This window comes from Pseudophryne corroboree, chromosome 6 (assembly GCF_028390025.1).
Source record: "Pseudophryne corroboree isolate aPseCor3 chromosome 6, aPseCor3.hap2, whole genome shotgun sequence".
Taxonomy (NCBI): Eukaryota; Metazoa; Chordata; class Amphibia; order Anura; family Myobatrachidae; genus Pseudophryne; species Pseudophryne corroboree.
Window position 1 is genome coordinate 328,677,805 of NC_086449.1, and position 14,373 is coordinate 328,692,177.

Below are 14,373 nucleotides of genomic sequence, written 5' to 3' on the forward strand. Positions count from 1 at the left end.
TCTGGCACTTTATCACTCTCCAAGGCTTAGCACTATACATAGACCTCAAAGTTACCTGTGCTCAAGCATGGATATCCTTAATACCTGGACTGTAATGGCAGAGTTTGAGGACCTTTTATTTAACAAATATGCTGCTTAAAGTATAATATCAAGGGGTACATTTACTAAGCAGCGATAAGAACGGAGAAGTGAGCCAGTGGAGAAATTTCCCCATCGCCCAATCAGCAGCTCTGTATCATTTTATAGTATGCAAATTATAGATGGTACTTCAGTGCTGATTGGTTGCCATGGGCAACTTCTCCGCTCTTATCACTGCTTAGTAAATGTACCCCTTAATTCTGCTTAGTCAGTTTGTTATCTATAAATAGAGTAACCAGGCCCCAACTGTTGAGGATGATAAATACGGACGCCTGATTAGCTGTTACTATAGCTGGAAAATAACCAGGAGCATCACAACCAGATGATTATTATCACGTACAGCAATATGATAGGAGTTAATGGAAACACGCAGCGCTGAAGACATGCATCGCTGCGAATACCCCTGTAATTACACCACTGCTATTACATCCTCTATTTAAAGGCCAGTCTGTAAGAATAGCAATGAATCGGCGTGTTCACTTAGCCGGCACCGCGTTCTTGTTTCAGGGATCTGACTTGGGGATGTCGGCCCCGGCCCACGCCTGCACCCCGAGGCCGGTGGCGACCTCCGCTACAGAGCAGCGCAGCAGTAGGTTGGGTGCACCAACATGGCTGTGTCGTCTGCGAGGTAGAGTTACTCATGCGCCAGACCTCGCGGAGGACGTGCTGACGTTCGGCCTGGCGTGCGCCGTTACGTCAGCTCAGTCGCTTCGTTGTGTGTCGGGAGGAGCCTAGTGAGACTTGGAGGTTGTAGTGAGACGGAAACGTAGGGGAAGCTGGGGCGGGCGGCGAAGTGGCTACAGGAGAGCGCGGTGCCGAGCGGCCTGCAGGCTGACGGGATGGTGGAGAAGGCCGGCTGCGGGAGAGAGTCGATGGTGAGGGCAGAGAAGGGCCTCCTAGTACACCCAGGGCGGACGGTGGGGCGAGGGTCGGCAACCACCAGCACACCGCACCCTGGGGACCCCACACCCGCGCCCCCCGTGCAGGAGACATAGCGCCGGCACCTCCCCTACACTGCGGATGCCCCGTCGCCACGTCCTCAGTGTAGAGAGAGGGTTGGCCGCCCTGGTTGGCGAGACCCCCGGGGTGGCCTGTGGTGCGGGGCATCCACTGCATGGCTACATGGGCGGATGTCATTATACATGTACAGCAATAGGTCGCATGTGCCAACATCATCACCCCCCCCACCCCCCAGTGATCATGGTGTAATCCTCCGCCGTGTGGCCTCTGTACTGCATATAATGTGCTTCTAATGAAGTCGGGAGGGTCTGGTGCATATACATTACTCATAAATTGCATGCAATGTTTGTGACCCCATCTACCACACTAATTAAAATTACGAATCAGTGTCCTCTTAAACGATGGCATTCTAAATACAATCTGCCCTAAGTTTCCGATAGAGCAAATACTCTCGCATCTTCCCACATTCCAAATTCAGCTGTATGCCCTAGTGACTGCTTTTTAGGATTGCTGTGTATACTAACATCTGACTAGTCTTATCTTGTATAAGCATATTTGCTAGGTAAATGGTCATCTCATTTGGTTTCACATTAATTTAGAATTCATATGCATCATGGAGGATAGATTTTTTTTTTCCTTATACAGAGCCACAGACCGTACATAACTGACATGAACCCTTTTTAAGGTTTTATATATACATTTCCTTATGATCTGAAACGTATTCATCTGCATGTTCATTTGTAATGATAATTAGATGGAAAGTAAGTTCTTTGTTAGTATGTATAATATAATTTTAGACACAAAGCACCTACATGTGGAGATCAGATAATAGTTTATATGGGCGATGAGCTAATGGCAAAGGATTGTATTTCAAAGGAAAGGCCCTGTAGATGTGACAGTTTACTTGGGTCTTTGAACTGATTGTATCCATGGGATAGTTGGGTTATGTTCCCTCACTCCAACACTTTTGGTTTTGCTTCCAGTGTATATATTTAAAAAAAGTATATATTTTGCTATTGTCACTATATTTTAAAATCTGTTTGATTTTGTGTATACTAGATGTTAAATTTATACTCAAATCCTGTAAATATTAGGAGGGTAACATGTAGGTATTGTATTTGTTTTTGCTTCCACCACACAGAGCCAATATACCACATGCATCAGGGCCCCATCTGGTATTAGTACTGTACTATTCAGGCAGATTTGTTGTCCATGGTTATTCTGCTTCTGACAAGTGTGTGTTCTTGCATCCTGTTGTTAACCAAACAACCAGCTGTGACAAATTAAACATGGTGCTACTTAATCTGAACTCTTAAATATGCTTGTATGTCTTCTTTTTTTATTCTTTATAAATATTTATGAAACTGTAAGCTTGCTTAGAGAAGATTAGTCAATAACGCCTGTGATTTAATTTTTTTGCATTGTTTTTAGCCCTCCTTGATTCAGAGTGGATTAAATCCCACCCTGTCGGGCAGTTCTCAGATGCACACCAAGCAGGGCATGAAATTGGAGGCTGTGATGGAGCAACTCCAAAAGCAACAGCAGCAAGCCGCTCGCAGCATGGAGGAACGTGAAAGACAGATTAGAGAAACACAACGGCTCTATGCCCAACAGCTGGCATCGCAACATGCATTGAAATCCATGCCTGGTCCTGCTATTATGTCATCTACTAAAGCCCGCCCGCCCATGGCACCTCTACGGAGTGCCAGTGATCCTGATGAAGAAGAGATGGAGGATGAAGAAAGTGATGAAGGCGATTCATTCGGAGATGAGGGTGATGATGGGGAAGGCCACGCATCCATGCTAGCACAGAAGTATCTTCAGGTTCAGAGAGAGCAGCAGGGAATAGTTCCTAACAGTTTGCAAGGGAACCCCAGTCAGCGACACCCAACTGTGAAAGAGGAGCCTCAAGATGAAAACTTTAACCCTTCACCTTCTAAACATCCTAAGCAAAGTTTGCAAGAGCACATTAAGCCGGTAAGATCACATTTACAGTTTGAAGAGGCAATTCAATAAGTGGTGATGGCTGAGAGGTGGCGGCATTCTGGGTGATTCTTAAGGACCACCAACATCACGCATTGTTCCTCGCAACCCATATATGTGTGCAGGAGAATCTGTGATTTTGGGGTACCCAAACGAGTGATGTATGCAGCAGCACATTGCTTCCAGTTGGATAAACACAAAGATATTCTAAAAATCAACAAGCTAAAAAAGATGGCAAAGTAATATTTTAATATGTATTTAAAGTTTTTCATTTCCTGTATACGGCAAGAAATGTATATTAGCATTGTATTTATCCTCTGTCAGTACCATTTAAGGTTTTGTCTTGGAGGGTTTTCCTTTTTACCCATGCGATACATATTCCCTTAGCTATACAGCCAGAACTTTTTCCTATGGGACCTAAAGTGCTTTTTCTCCTGAGTGACCCAAATTGCTATACAGATTCCCAACCACTATGCACATGGAAGACAGCTGCAGCTAAGGCAAGTCTGAAAGGTGTGAAAGCTAAAGAGTCAGGCTCGGGAGAGTGTAAAACTTCTCTTACTCGCAGATGGAGATATGTTTGAGAAATGAGATTCCCATATGTCGAATTTTGACACAAATGTTTTGAGCCATTGCACTCAAAATTTTAAAAGTGAATTAGTTTCCAGTATGTTGTCCACCTAAGTCATCCCGTTTAAAGGAGAGTTTGAAAGTGTCATTCACAAACTTATGTAGGTCATATCCAAAATATAGAATTCAGCTAAATATCCTGGATTGATAGACTGAGGTAGTCCTCTTGCTCAAATTAAACCAATTAAATTTCAATGGATGTTATCGCTGTGACAGAGCTAATATGACTTGCTTTCATTTTATATTTCAAGTATTACATGTTGTATAGTGCAGTACATAGAAAAATATTCTTAAACACATTTATATATCACTTTGTATAATATTGCAAGATATATAGTGTAGGAGAGTGAGCACTTTGTATTAGGCTCAGTAGTGAAGAATTTATTTAACATTTGCTCTTAATTCTGGTCACGCCTGTGAGATGTAACCTGAATCATGGACCTAGGAAAACAAATGCAAGAAAACAGGGTTTGTGAACCTTCTAGGAAGATGACCTTGTTATGATTATTTGCTGTTTCTATATACCATAACATGCGCAGTTGTCAGATGGTTTAACATCTCCTAGGCAAGTGTGTCCTTTCTGAATCCCCATGTTGAAAAGTTATTAATTATTTTCATGGAAATGTAAAACTTTTCATAAGCTTTAATGTTCTGATTCAGGCAGAACCTGATGCAAGGTTGGTTTCATTAAATGGTTAGGTCCGTATGTTGTGATGTATTGCATTGTCTATTTCTCTTTTATGTTTGGTAAAATTACTGCCCCTCCAGAGTTTAATACGGTAATTCAATCAGATTTCTAAATATGTACTTAAAGGGAAAAGGGTAGGGGGCAAATTAAATTGATAAAATGTATATGGGTAAATAATTGACACTGCCATTTTATTTATTTTTTTATATATATATATATATATATATAGTAAATAATATTCTGAAACTCAACAGGTTGAAGACTGTGGTCATGTTACTAAACGCCGTCCATCCTACATTATACTAACAAATGTTTGCCACCTGCTAAAGTAGTATGAATGATTCAGTCATTCACTCATTATTGAAAAACTGGTATAGTTAGAAATTAAGGCTTAAAATGTCTATCAATTGTATATTGATATTATTTATGTAGAACACACATTACACAGCAATATACAGAGATATTTAGTCATTTGTGTCAGTTACTGCCGCAGAGGAGGTAAAACTATATTCTCTACCTCATGGATACAAATACTGTAAACATTAGGGTTTATTTTTTGTTGTGTCAGAATACAGCTAATCCACCATTATGTTTTTGAATTGTAGGAGGAAACCCACACTAACACTAAGGGGGTTATCCAATTACCAGCGGTATATTACTGCGGGTAATGATATTGCCTAGGGCTATCCCATTAGCCTTGATAAGCCAGCACGAGGTGCCGACTCCCGGGCCGCGACATCCTCACTGCAGTCCCAGCCTGCTGTTGTTGTGACGGGCATGGGACACTGTAAGTCGCTGCGGTTATCAGTGATTTTATGTCTCCGGAAACAGCCACGTTTTCATGCGAAAACAGAGCTGTTGCTACCTAAAACACAGGTTTCACTGAACCTGTGTGTTTTCAGGAGATAATGTATTTTTTTTTTTTTTTACAGGTGACCAAATTGGATAGCCTGTTAAAATCAGTGAAGCATCAGAAAAAAGTGCAATGTTTCACCTCTAATTGGGTACATCCCATAGAGAGCATGTAGAGGTTGAACATGCTGCAATCTTGTTGGGGTCTTTTGCCATTGTCACATCTGACTTTATGCTAATGCTAGTTTAAGCTGGGACGGTCACTTTGAGCGTCTGCAGTTGCAACCATCAGAAGCACCTGCGGGATTTGTACCAGCCCCATACTAGGTTAACAATCTCCATGAGAATATGTACGCCCAAAACCATGTCTGTGACACTCGGGAAATGCTGCCATAGCGCTCCCATCAAACAGAATATCTTTGTGTGCCTGTTTAGTCACCACCCAGGAACAACCAATAAGTTTTGGAGTCAGTGAGGCTCAATCAGTCTCTGTGTGCAGACCCTGCTGGAAGCATCGGCCGTGTGTCTGTTTAGGGACTCGGATGAATGCGCAGTCGCAAAAAATTGCTAATTTGTTAACATTCAGCATTGTGTCCAACTCTGTGTACTAGAATTGTGAAACCCATGATTCTAGTACTTTGTGGAGACCTTCCAGGTTCAAAGAACCAGCCATGACAAGTGCTTGTAGATGTGCCACTGTATTCTACCCTCCCTGCAGTCCCAGCCTGCTACTGTTGCGGCGGGCATGGAACACTGCAAGTCGCCGCGGTTATCAGGGATTTTATGTCCCCGGAAACAGCCACGTTTTCATGCGAAAACAGGGCTGTTTCTTCCGAAAACAGATGTTTTATGTGAAACGCACAGGGTTGTGATCCATTAGTCCAACTGATTTTGCAAGAGGACCACAGCTAGTTATAACATACCACTTTTGAGTACATGTAAGTCATAAAATAACATTTTTCTCTCCTAACTATATACAGTATAGATATTCTTACACTTGGAGGGTACATATTTCTAACCGTGACACAAAGGCAGTTTTTAGAGTAATTAAGTTTTTTTTTCAGTTGTAGAAAGGGTGAGGTTTTTTTTTTTGTTTTTGCTTATTTACCCATGATGCTTTTTCAAGTTTTACTCCTCCCTTCCAGCAGTTGGAAAGGTGATCTGTATATGGAGGCAGCAATAAACCACAGGAAATGACCCATTCCTTCTGTGTTTTCCAGCAGCCTGATGTTAGATTTTCTGTACCTTGTCCAATGTATCACCACTTAGAGATGATCCTGTATACATAGAGCATGCTACAGTGAATTACCCTTGTACAGAACATTCCATGCTTTCCTCAGCTAAATTGAACATCTCAGAATGCATGTATTGAAACTTTAATGAACAGCATATTTACTGTCCCTGTAAAATGCCTGTACTATGGTATTATGATCTCCATAGTGGGCTATGAAAAGAGACCATTATGCTGTACTGTGTAACCTACAGCATAGGAAATTACTGTGCTGGCACTGGTCTGTTTTAACAACCAAGGAGTTTAAAGCAAACCATTTTTTTTTAATTCTGCCTCTTAACTCTAATGCACGAGTTATGGCAATTTCAGTAATATGTTTTCTGTCATTATTCAGATTATCATTTTTGGAACAAAATGTACAGCTGTGTGTGCAATGTTGGGTATTTTGGTAATTGAGGAGTTAAGCTTTGCAGCTTGGTGACTCCTCCTCCGTTGCAAGCTGCCACATGTTGGCTATGCAACCCCCAAACTCATTAAATGGATTGAGAGACCAGTTTAGCCTGACCAACTGGCCACAATAACACATAAGAATCTGGTTTTACTTCTTATTCCTTGTTCCAAAATCAGGTCGCCTGACCTCCCAGCATGACACACTTGAAGGCTGAATTGATTTGCTCCGTTGTCATATGTGCTTGCTTTTTGCTCATTTATAGTGTTTAGCTCTCATCTATTGGAATTAGAATTTAGCAGTGCATTTCTCTGGTTTAATATACCTTTTCACTCATTAAAATAATTAGTTATATATGATGCTCCAGAGACCTTTATCTATCTTAGAAATGAATAGCCAAGATGTGCAATGCATATTGGGCCTAATTCAGACCTGATAACTAGGCTGCGTTTTTCGTACAGTGGGCGATCAGGTCTAAACTGCACATGCGTATGCACCGCAATGTGCAGGCACGTCACACGGGTGCAAAGCGGATCGCCGCTCAGCGATGGGTTTGCGCGAAGGATCCGTTCGCAAGGAGATTGATAGGAAGAAGGCGTTTGTGGGTGGCAACTGACCGTTTTCAGGTAGTGTCTGGAAAAACGCAGATGTCTCCATGCGTTTGCAGGAAAGGTTCCTGACGTCAATTCCGGTCCCGGACAGGCTGAAGTGATCGCAGCGGCTGAGTAAATCCTGGGCTGCGCAGAGTCTGCACAAAATCTGTTTGTACAGCTCTACTACACATGAATTCGCGCACTTTTAATTAAAGCGAATATACACTCCCCTATGGGCGACGACTATGCGAACGCAGGACTGCAAAAAAACCCTAGCAAACGAACAGGTCTGAAATAGACCCATTGTTCCTAGTAGTATTTTGCAAGTGGTTTTCCTGGTTTATGTGTTTATTCTAAATTAGATCCACACCTGCACATTTAATGTTTCACATACGCTATAGATTTGTTTGTTTTGTGTGTGTAAGATTTAATTATGCACACTTTCTGTTGTATGTAGTAAACATCAAATAACAGCTAAATATTGTACCTATACTGCTTCTAGGTAATAAAACTCCCTTTCCACATACGAGGGTCCTATACAATGCACTAAATGTTATTGCTAGCTTTTCTCTGCTTGCGTTAATTACTCTTTTTTGTTTTTGTTTGAGTGCATTACATACGGTGGACACTATGTTCATGATGGTACATTTTAAAGGGTTAGTGCTAATCTCATGACCCTGTCTTCTATTTCGGGTTCTCTTGATAGTTTTAGCTTATTTATTTATTTTCCAAATATTGACTGTCTGGTTTACAATGAGCCATTATATGAATAGCCGTAATAGAAAAGAGAATCTTGTTTGCGCTTGTAACATTTCATCTGTGTGTTTGCGTCTGTTGCTTTCTGGAATGTGACACAAATAATCGATGGTGAAGAAAAAATCCACGCTCTCTCCCTGAAGGAGCTAGGGAAACCTAGAGGTAGTGGTCTCTGCCTTTTAAAGCAATGAGAGAGTTTATGAGACTGTCATGGTGACTTTGGAACAGGGAAGGCCCTTTTTTTCTTCTCTCTCTCGCAGGTTCTACCAATACAAAGAGTCATTTCCACTTTTTTATGAATGGTTTACAAATTCATTTAAAAGTTCATTGCAGTTGGCTCGAACACCCAACAGGTGGCAGGGAAAACAGTGTCTTGCATTTGGAAGAAGAATGGTGCAGTACGGATGGTGTAATGATTAGCATTACTGCCTCACAACACTGAGGTCATGGGTTCAATTCTCATCATGGCCCTAACTGTGTGGAGTTTGTATATTGTCCCCGTACTTACGTGGGTTTCTTCCCATAATCTAAAAATATACTGGTAGGTTAACTGGCTCCCAACAAAATTAACCCAATGAATCTGTGTGCGTATACATGTGGTAGGGAATACAGATTGTAAGCTCCACTGGGGCAGGAACTGATGTGAATGGTCAAATATTATCTGTAAAGTGTTGCAGAATGTGTGTGCACTATATAAATAAATGGTAATAAGTAAGAATAACAAACTGGTTACATGGTTTATGGGTATCCTTATAGTACAGTGTAGGGGAGCTGTAAGATCAACATGCTGGCATTCTGTGCTCTGGATATGGTCGTTAGGTCGACACAGCTTAGGTCGACCTGGTCAAAAGGTCGACATGTGCTAGGTCAAAAGGTTGACATGAGTTTTTTCACTTTTTTTTTGGGGGGGGGGATTTTTCAATACTTGACGATCCACGTGGACTACGATTGGAACGGTAACCTGTGCCAAGCGAAGCAAGCCATGCGAGGAGACACAGTGCACTAATTGAGATTCCCCGCCACTTTATGAAGAAAACGACACCAAAAACAGTCCAAAAGCTCATGTTGCCCTAGTACATGTTGACCTTCAGTGGTCGACCTAATGACTGTCTACCAAAGTTGAGTCGACCCAACGACCCATACCCCTGTGCTCTTAGGGGGCAATTCATTTGTTTCAGAAAATTAGCTCCCATATAGCCTGGAGCTAATTCAACTTGTTTTGTAAGCAACACCATTCTAGCGCCCTAATGCATAGGATTTACCAAATGCTAGTCTCCCGGTAGTTAAAGTGCAGTTGGTTCTTGCAACCAGCCACCTGCCCTACTTTATGTGTATTTATGTTAAGGAGGGTTCGAGCAGAAATCCATGATAAGCGCAGCCTCTGGACTGGTCACCCCTAAAAAATTTAATTAGCTTTGAGGCCATGTTCGACAGGAGTTAATCTTCTTAAACAATTGAAGCACCCCCTTATGGGCCCTACACATAAGGCGATACGCTGCCGAGCTGCCCGACGGCAGATACGGGCGACCCGGCGGTTTGGGAGTGGTTTCTTCCCATCCCCCCCCCCCCCCCCCCACCACCACCAAAGGTTCCCGGACCCATAGCAATGGCCTGCATTTATAAGCGACCCGACACCAAGATGAACGAGCGCGGGGCCGCTCATCGTTGGTGCCTACACACTGAACGATATGAACGAGTTCTCGTTCATTAATGAACAAGAACGTTCATATTGTTCGGTGAAATCGCCTAATGTGTAGGGTCTATTAGTGGCGAAGTTAGACAATTGATTCTAATGATGAACAAAGAAATAATGGGCAGCACGGTTTGTGTAATAATTGCATTACTCCCTTACAGCACTGCTGCTGTCTTGGGTTTTATTCTCCCCATGGCCTAAACTGTGCGTTGTTTTTATAGTTTCCCTGTGCTTGCATGGGTTTCCTCCCACAATGCCAATATATACTGATAGGTTAGTTGGCTCCCGACAAAAGTATAATTAATCCTTGTGTGTGTATAGATTGTAAGCTCCACTGAAGAAGGGACTGATTGGAATGACCAAATATGCTTTGTAAAGAACTGCGGAATAGATAAATAACTGTTAAAAAAATAATAATAATCTAATGGCCACTACCCACTGTCAAAAAACACAAGCAACCTACATTTGTTTCATATGCATATGGTATACCTGTACTTGTATACATCCACAACGCAGAACATTTCACAGTACGTTCTGTAGCCCCTCAATCAATTTCCTCAACTAGTCCCATATCAGACAGCCAAGCTTGTTTTCCAGTATCAACCAGGAAACCTTCCATGTGGTGGTGTCCCTTTCATAGCAGGAACAAGCCTGGGCTGGACAGGGCATGAGTTGAGTGAGTCTCCCACCAAAAGACTGCCAGCCCCACAGTGGAAAGCATCAAGGCTTTTATGCCACCTGGGAAAGATTAATAAATATGGAACCTGTTTAGTGCCAGTTTGTGTTCTCTTAATTCCCAGTGTAATGGTAAGGGGGTCAGTAAGATGTAATTCCTTTATACTGAAATAAAATGATACACATACGATTGTTAAACTTTAATTTATTAAGAAAATGTCCTCTTTGGACGTACTAATGCAATGAAAGCAGACGTATCTGTATAAGGACACACAGAAGAGTGATTGGGCAGTTAGCCCACAATAATTCCCCCCCACCTATGAACAATAAGACAAAGTGGCCATTCCTGCCTATACCATTATGTGAATGCTCTGTGCACTGAGTAACTGGTAAGTAATGTGTTCTTTGACTGAACCAATTATTCATAGGAGTCCAGGGATGATAATTCATGGCAGGGACCACCTGTTGTTATTATTGCTCTTTAAAATGCCTCCAGTCCTTTACATATACATCCAGTGTCTGATGACTTTGAAAACCTTCAATACCACTGCATTTTATAGTTATGTCCCCTATAGTTGTAACTGCTTTTCTGAGAGTCCTTTTGGTTCTAAGCAGCTGCGTGATGATCTTAGAGTTTTGTACTGAAGTGAGGTCCATATTGGGGGCATTTTTGAAAACTGTGCTACAGGTAACCATGCAGATTTGTAGCTAAAAGCAAATGTTACATCATACTTTGTCTTTTAACCTTTTGACCAGTTTTTAGAAATTAATACCCCTTCACGCTGCACCTACACTACATAAATTTTTTTACTTTGAGTACACTTTTCATTCTCATCGTCCCTCCGCAAATAGTATGGTCGTTGAGACTGATTCATTACCTTTTTGGCTGCCATGGGTTTAGCTGCCTAAACACCTAGGATTTGTTGACTAAGGCATAAAGATGTCAACAATTTATATAACTCAGTCTTGGAGGAGGGGGAAATGATTGTAGGACCAATGAATGTTCAACAGAGATGGATTGACCTCTGATCCTAAGACAAGGGTGAGTGTAGCTCTGGAAAGACTGATTAGCCTCAGTCATTATGTAAAGAATAGCTGGTTAAGTCCGCACCCTTTGAATCAATGTGCCACAGCGCTGGGTGATTGGAAAATTATAGTAATGCACATGTAAGCTACATCTGTTAATATGTTATAGATTCTCTATTGTGCATAGTGATTTGTGTTAGCTGCCTGGTTGTTACCAAGAAGTATCCTTTAATTAACTAGTGCAATAGGGATATAGGGGGCAGTTCAATTGTTTATGCGCCCGATCTCCTGTCTAAAGTTCAGTTTCTTTTTGAATGCATGATGCACTGCTGGGTTTAGCCATGTAAAATGCTACACTAGACTAAAGTGATGGATGTGACATGAAAAGTGGATTTGAGCACCCAAAAGGTCACTTCGCTCACCAGCGCAGGGTGGCTGCGAGAAGAAATACTGACGCCAGCAGCTGTTTGCACCCGAACAGAGAAACAATTGAATTGCTTCGTCAGGCACCCGGCACTGACAGCTACCGGCAAACCTTTAAATTCCCCCAATAAAACATATTTGCACAGCAATATTATAGCATATAGTATAAAAGTGCAGTCCATTCTCCTCTACAGAAATACTGTGATAAGTGGTTTTTGCTTTTAATTAATTTTCGAAAAATTAATGTTTAAAAAAACAATAACAAATTGTACTTGCAAGTTATCTTTTTATCTTTGGCGTTTTCAATAGTATTTGATTTATCAATCGTGACTGCTATCGCTTGATTCATTTTGTGTTTTTATATAAATATTTTAAAGTCAAGCACAATTTAGACTTACTGAAATGAGTAGGGAGACCGTGCACGGCAGAAAAAAATGTATAAAAATTAACTACTACCCAATTGTAATAGCGATTTGCAGGCACAACTGTAATTCCGTTGAGAAGCGATTTTAAGGGGCCAATTCAACTGTTATCACCAGTCACCACTAGATGGCCCCCAACAAAGCAATTCAATTGTTGGTGTGCTTGGGTGCACATGCAGTCGGTGAGTCACATGTCAGCTCGCAGCCTTGTGAGGGGAAATGTGCGTAAACGCTGGGGTTTGGGCTCCCTAGCCTGTACTTTAGACAGGTTTAGCCATTTTGCACGGCTATACCCGGTACTAATGGGTGCGCAATAAACAGGAAAATGTATTAGCTCTGGTGGGCGCCCAATACATTTGGGTACCCACAAAACAATTGAATCGGCCACTATGTGACAATTGTTTTAAAGCAAAGGTTAGTTTTGCTTTAAATGCAGCTGGTATATTTCCTGAAATTTTACAGAACCAGTTTTAATAAAAACTTAAAAAAAAAACGTATGAGTTGCCAATGGGCAAGGCATCAAAGCTGCAGAAGCCTTTCTATTCTTGGTAAAACAAAGATTTCATTATAAACCTGTTACCTGTGAAACCTTTTCTCACCTATTGCATGTTTGTTCCCATTATTATTAAAAAACTGGAAGCCATGTACAGAGAATTTGCTTTTTTTTTCTTGTAATGTAAAATTCTGTTTTTGCTTACTATGATCTTTCCATCCTGTGGTCTCTATATTCCTGCCACTACCCTCTTGTATCGTAGAGACATGGGCACATTTGTTGGTACCCTTTTTAACTAAAAAAGACTTCACATTTTTCTCTGAAAAAACTTGAAAGTGATAAAAGTAATTGACATCAGTCATTGTTCTATAGTTAATAGAAATCAGACTGTTATCCTAATATATTGTTGCACTACATGTAGTGCAATCAAGTGATTTCTGTAGTTCAATTTCATTGCTCCCGTTTACTTTAGAAGGGAGCAACGGGTACAAGAAACCTTTTTAATTCCCCCATTGAGACTACTTTACCTGTCAACAGGTAGTTTGGTCCACTCTTCTGAGCAAACTGCCTTTAACATGTTTGTCTATAATTTTCTTTCTGATCTTCAGTCAACTCTCTCCTTTGCTTTCTTTTCTGCCATGTTCAGTGTGGTGCACACAATGATACCAAACATAGTGGTGTTCTCTATTTAAATAGGCTGAATGACTGATTAGAAGACTGAATAAATGTGTGATGCTTAATCAAGAAAGCAAATAGTTTCAAATATTACTATAATTCAGATATCTTTGGACACTATTACCCCTTTTCCACTGCAGCACGGGAAAACGCTGGGTCTATCAGCATGGCAAATTCTCAGGTCTCCGCTCCGTGACACTGGTCGGGAGCAGGGTCAGGGACCCAGGACATAAGGCCAGTACTGACGGGGAGATTTCCTCAGAGATGTGTGCTGAGCGATCTATCAGTGACCGCTCAGCACACATCTCCCTCGCTCAGCACAGCGAGGGAGAGATGTGTGCTGAGCGAGGGGGGCGCTCATTTCACCTAGCGGTGAAATGAGTGACCTGCTAGATTGCGCCTGCATGCAGGCCAATCTAGCACCGGCGATAGCGACACGCGGGACTGCGCATCGCTATCGCTGTAGGGGATACGCACAGAGAAATCCATTCTTAAAATCCAAGCAATCTGACTAGATTGCTTAGATTTTAAGCATGGATCTCTTGTGTATGCCACCCAGCAATAGCGATGCGTGGCCCCGCGCGTCGCTATCCCCGGTGCTAGATTGACCTGCATACAGGCGCAATCTAGCACATCGCTCATTTCACCTGCTGGGTGAAATGAGCGCCCCCCTTGCTCAGCACTCAT

At 41.8% G+C, this 14,373-nt stretch overlaps 1 protein-coding gene across 2 annotated transcripts in view; it reads left to right on the forward strand.

Moving 5' to 3' along the window:
• The first annotated feature begins 773 nt into the window (after positions 1-773).
• ARID3B (AT-rich interaction domain 3B) overlaps positions 774-14,373 on the forward strand; it is a 546,358-nt gene continuing 532,758 nt past the window's right edge. Inside the window, exons 1-2 of one of the 2 annotated variants that reach the window (XM_063926363.1) lie at positions 774-1,013; positions 2,530-3,075. In XM_063926363.1, the coding sequence (XP_063782433.1) occupies positions 978-1,013; positions 2,530-3,075 (582 nt within the window). In that variant the 5' untranslated portion in view covers positions 774-977. The remainder of the gene's footprint in view (positions 1,014-2,529; positions 3,076-14,373) is intronic. The other variant, XM_063926364.1, reaches the window with a different exon arrangement.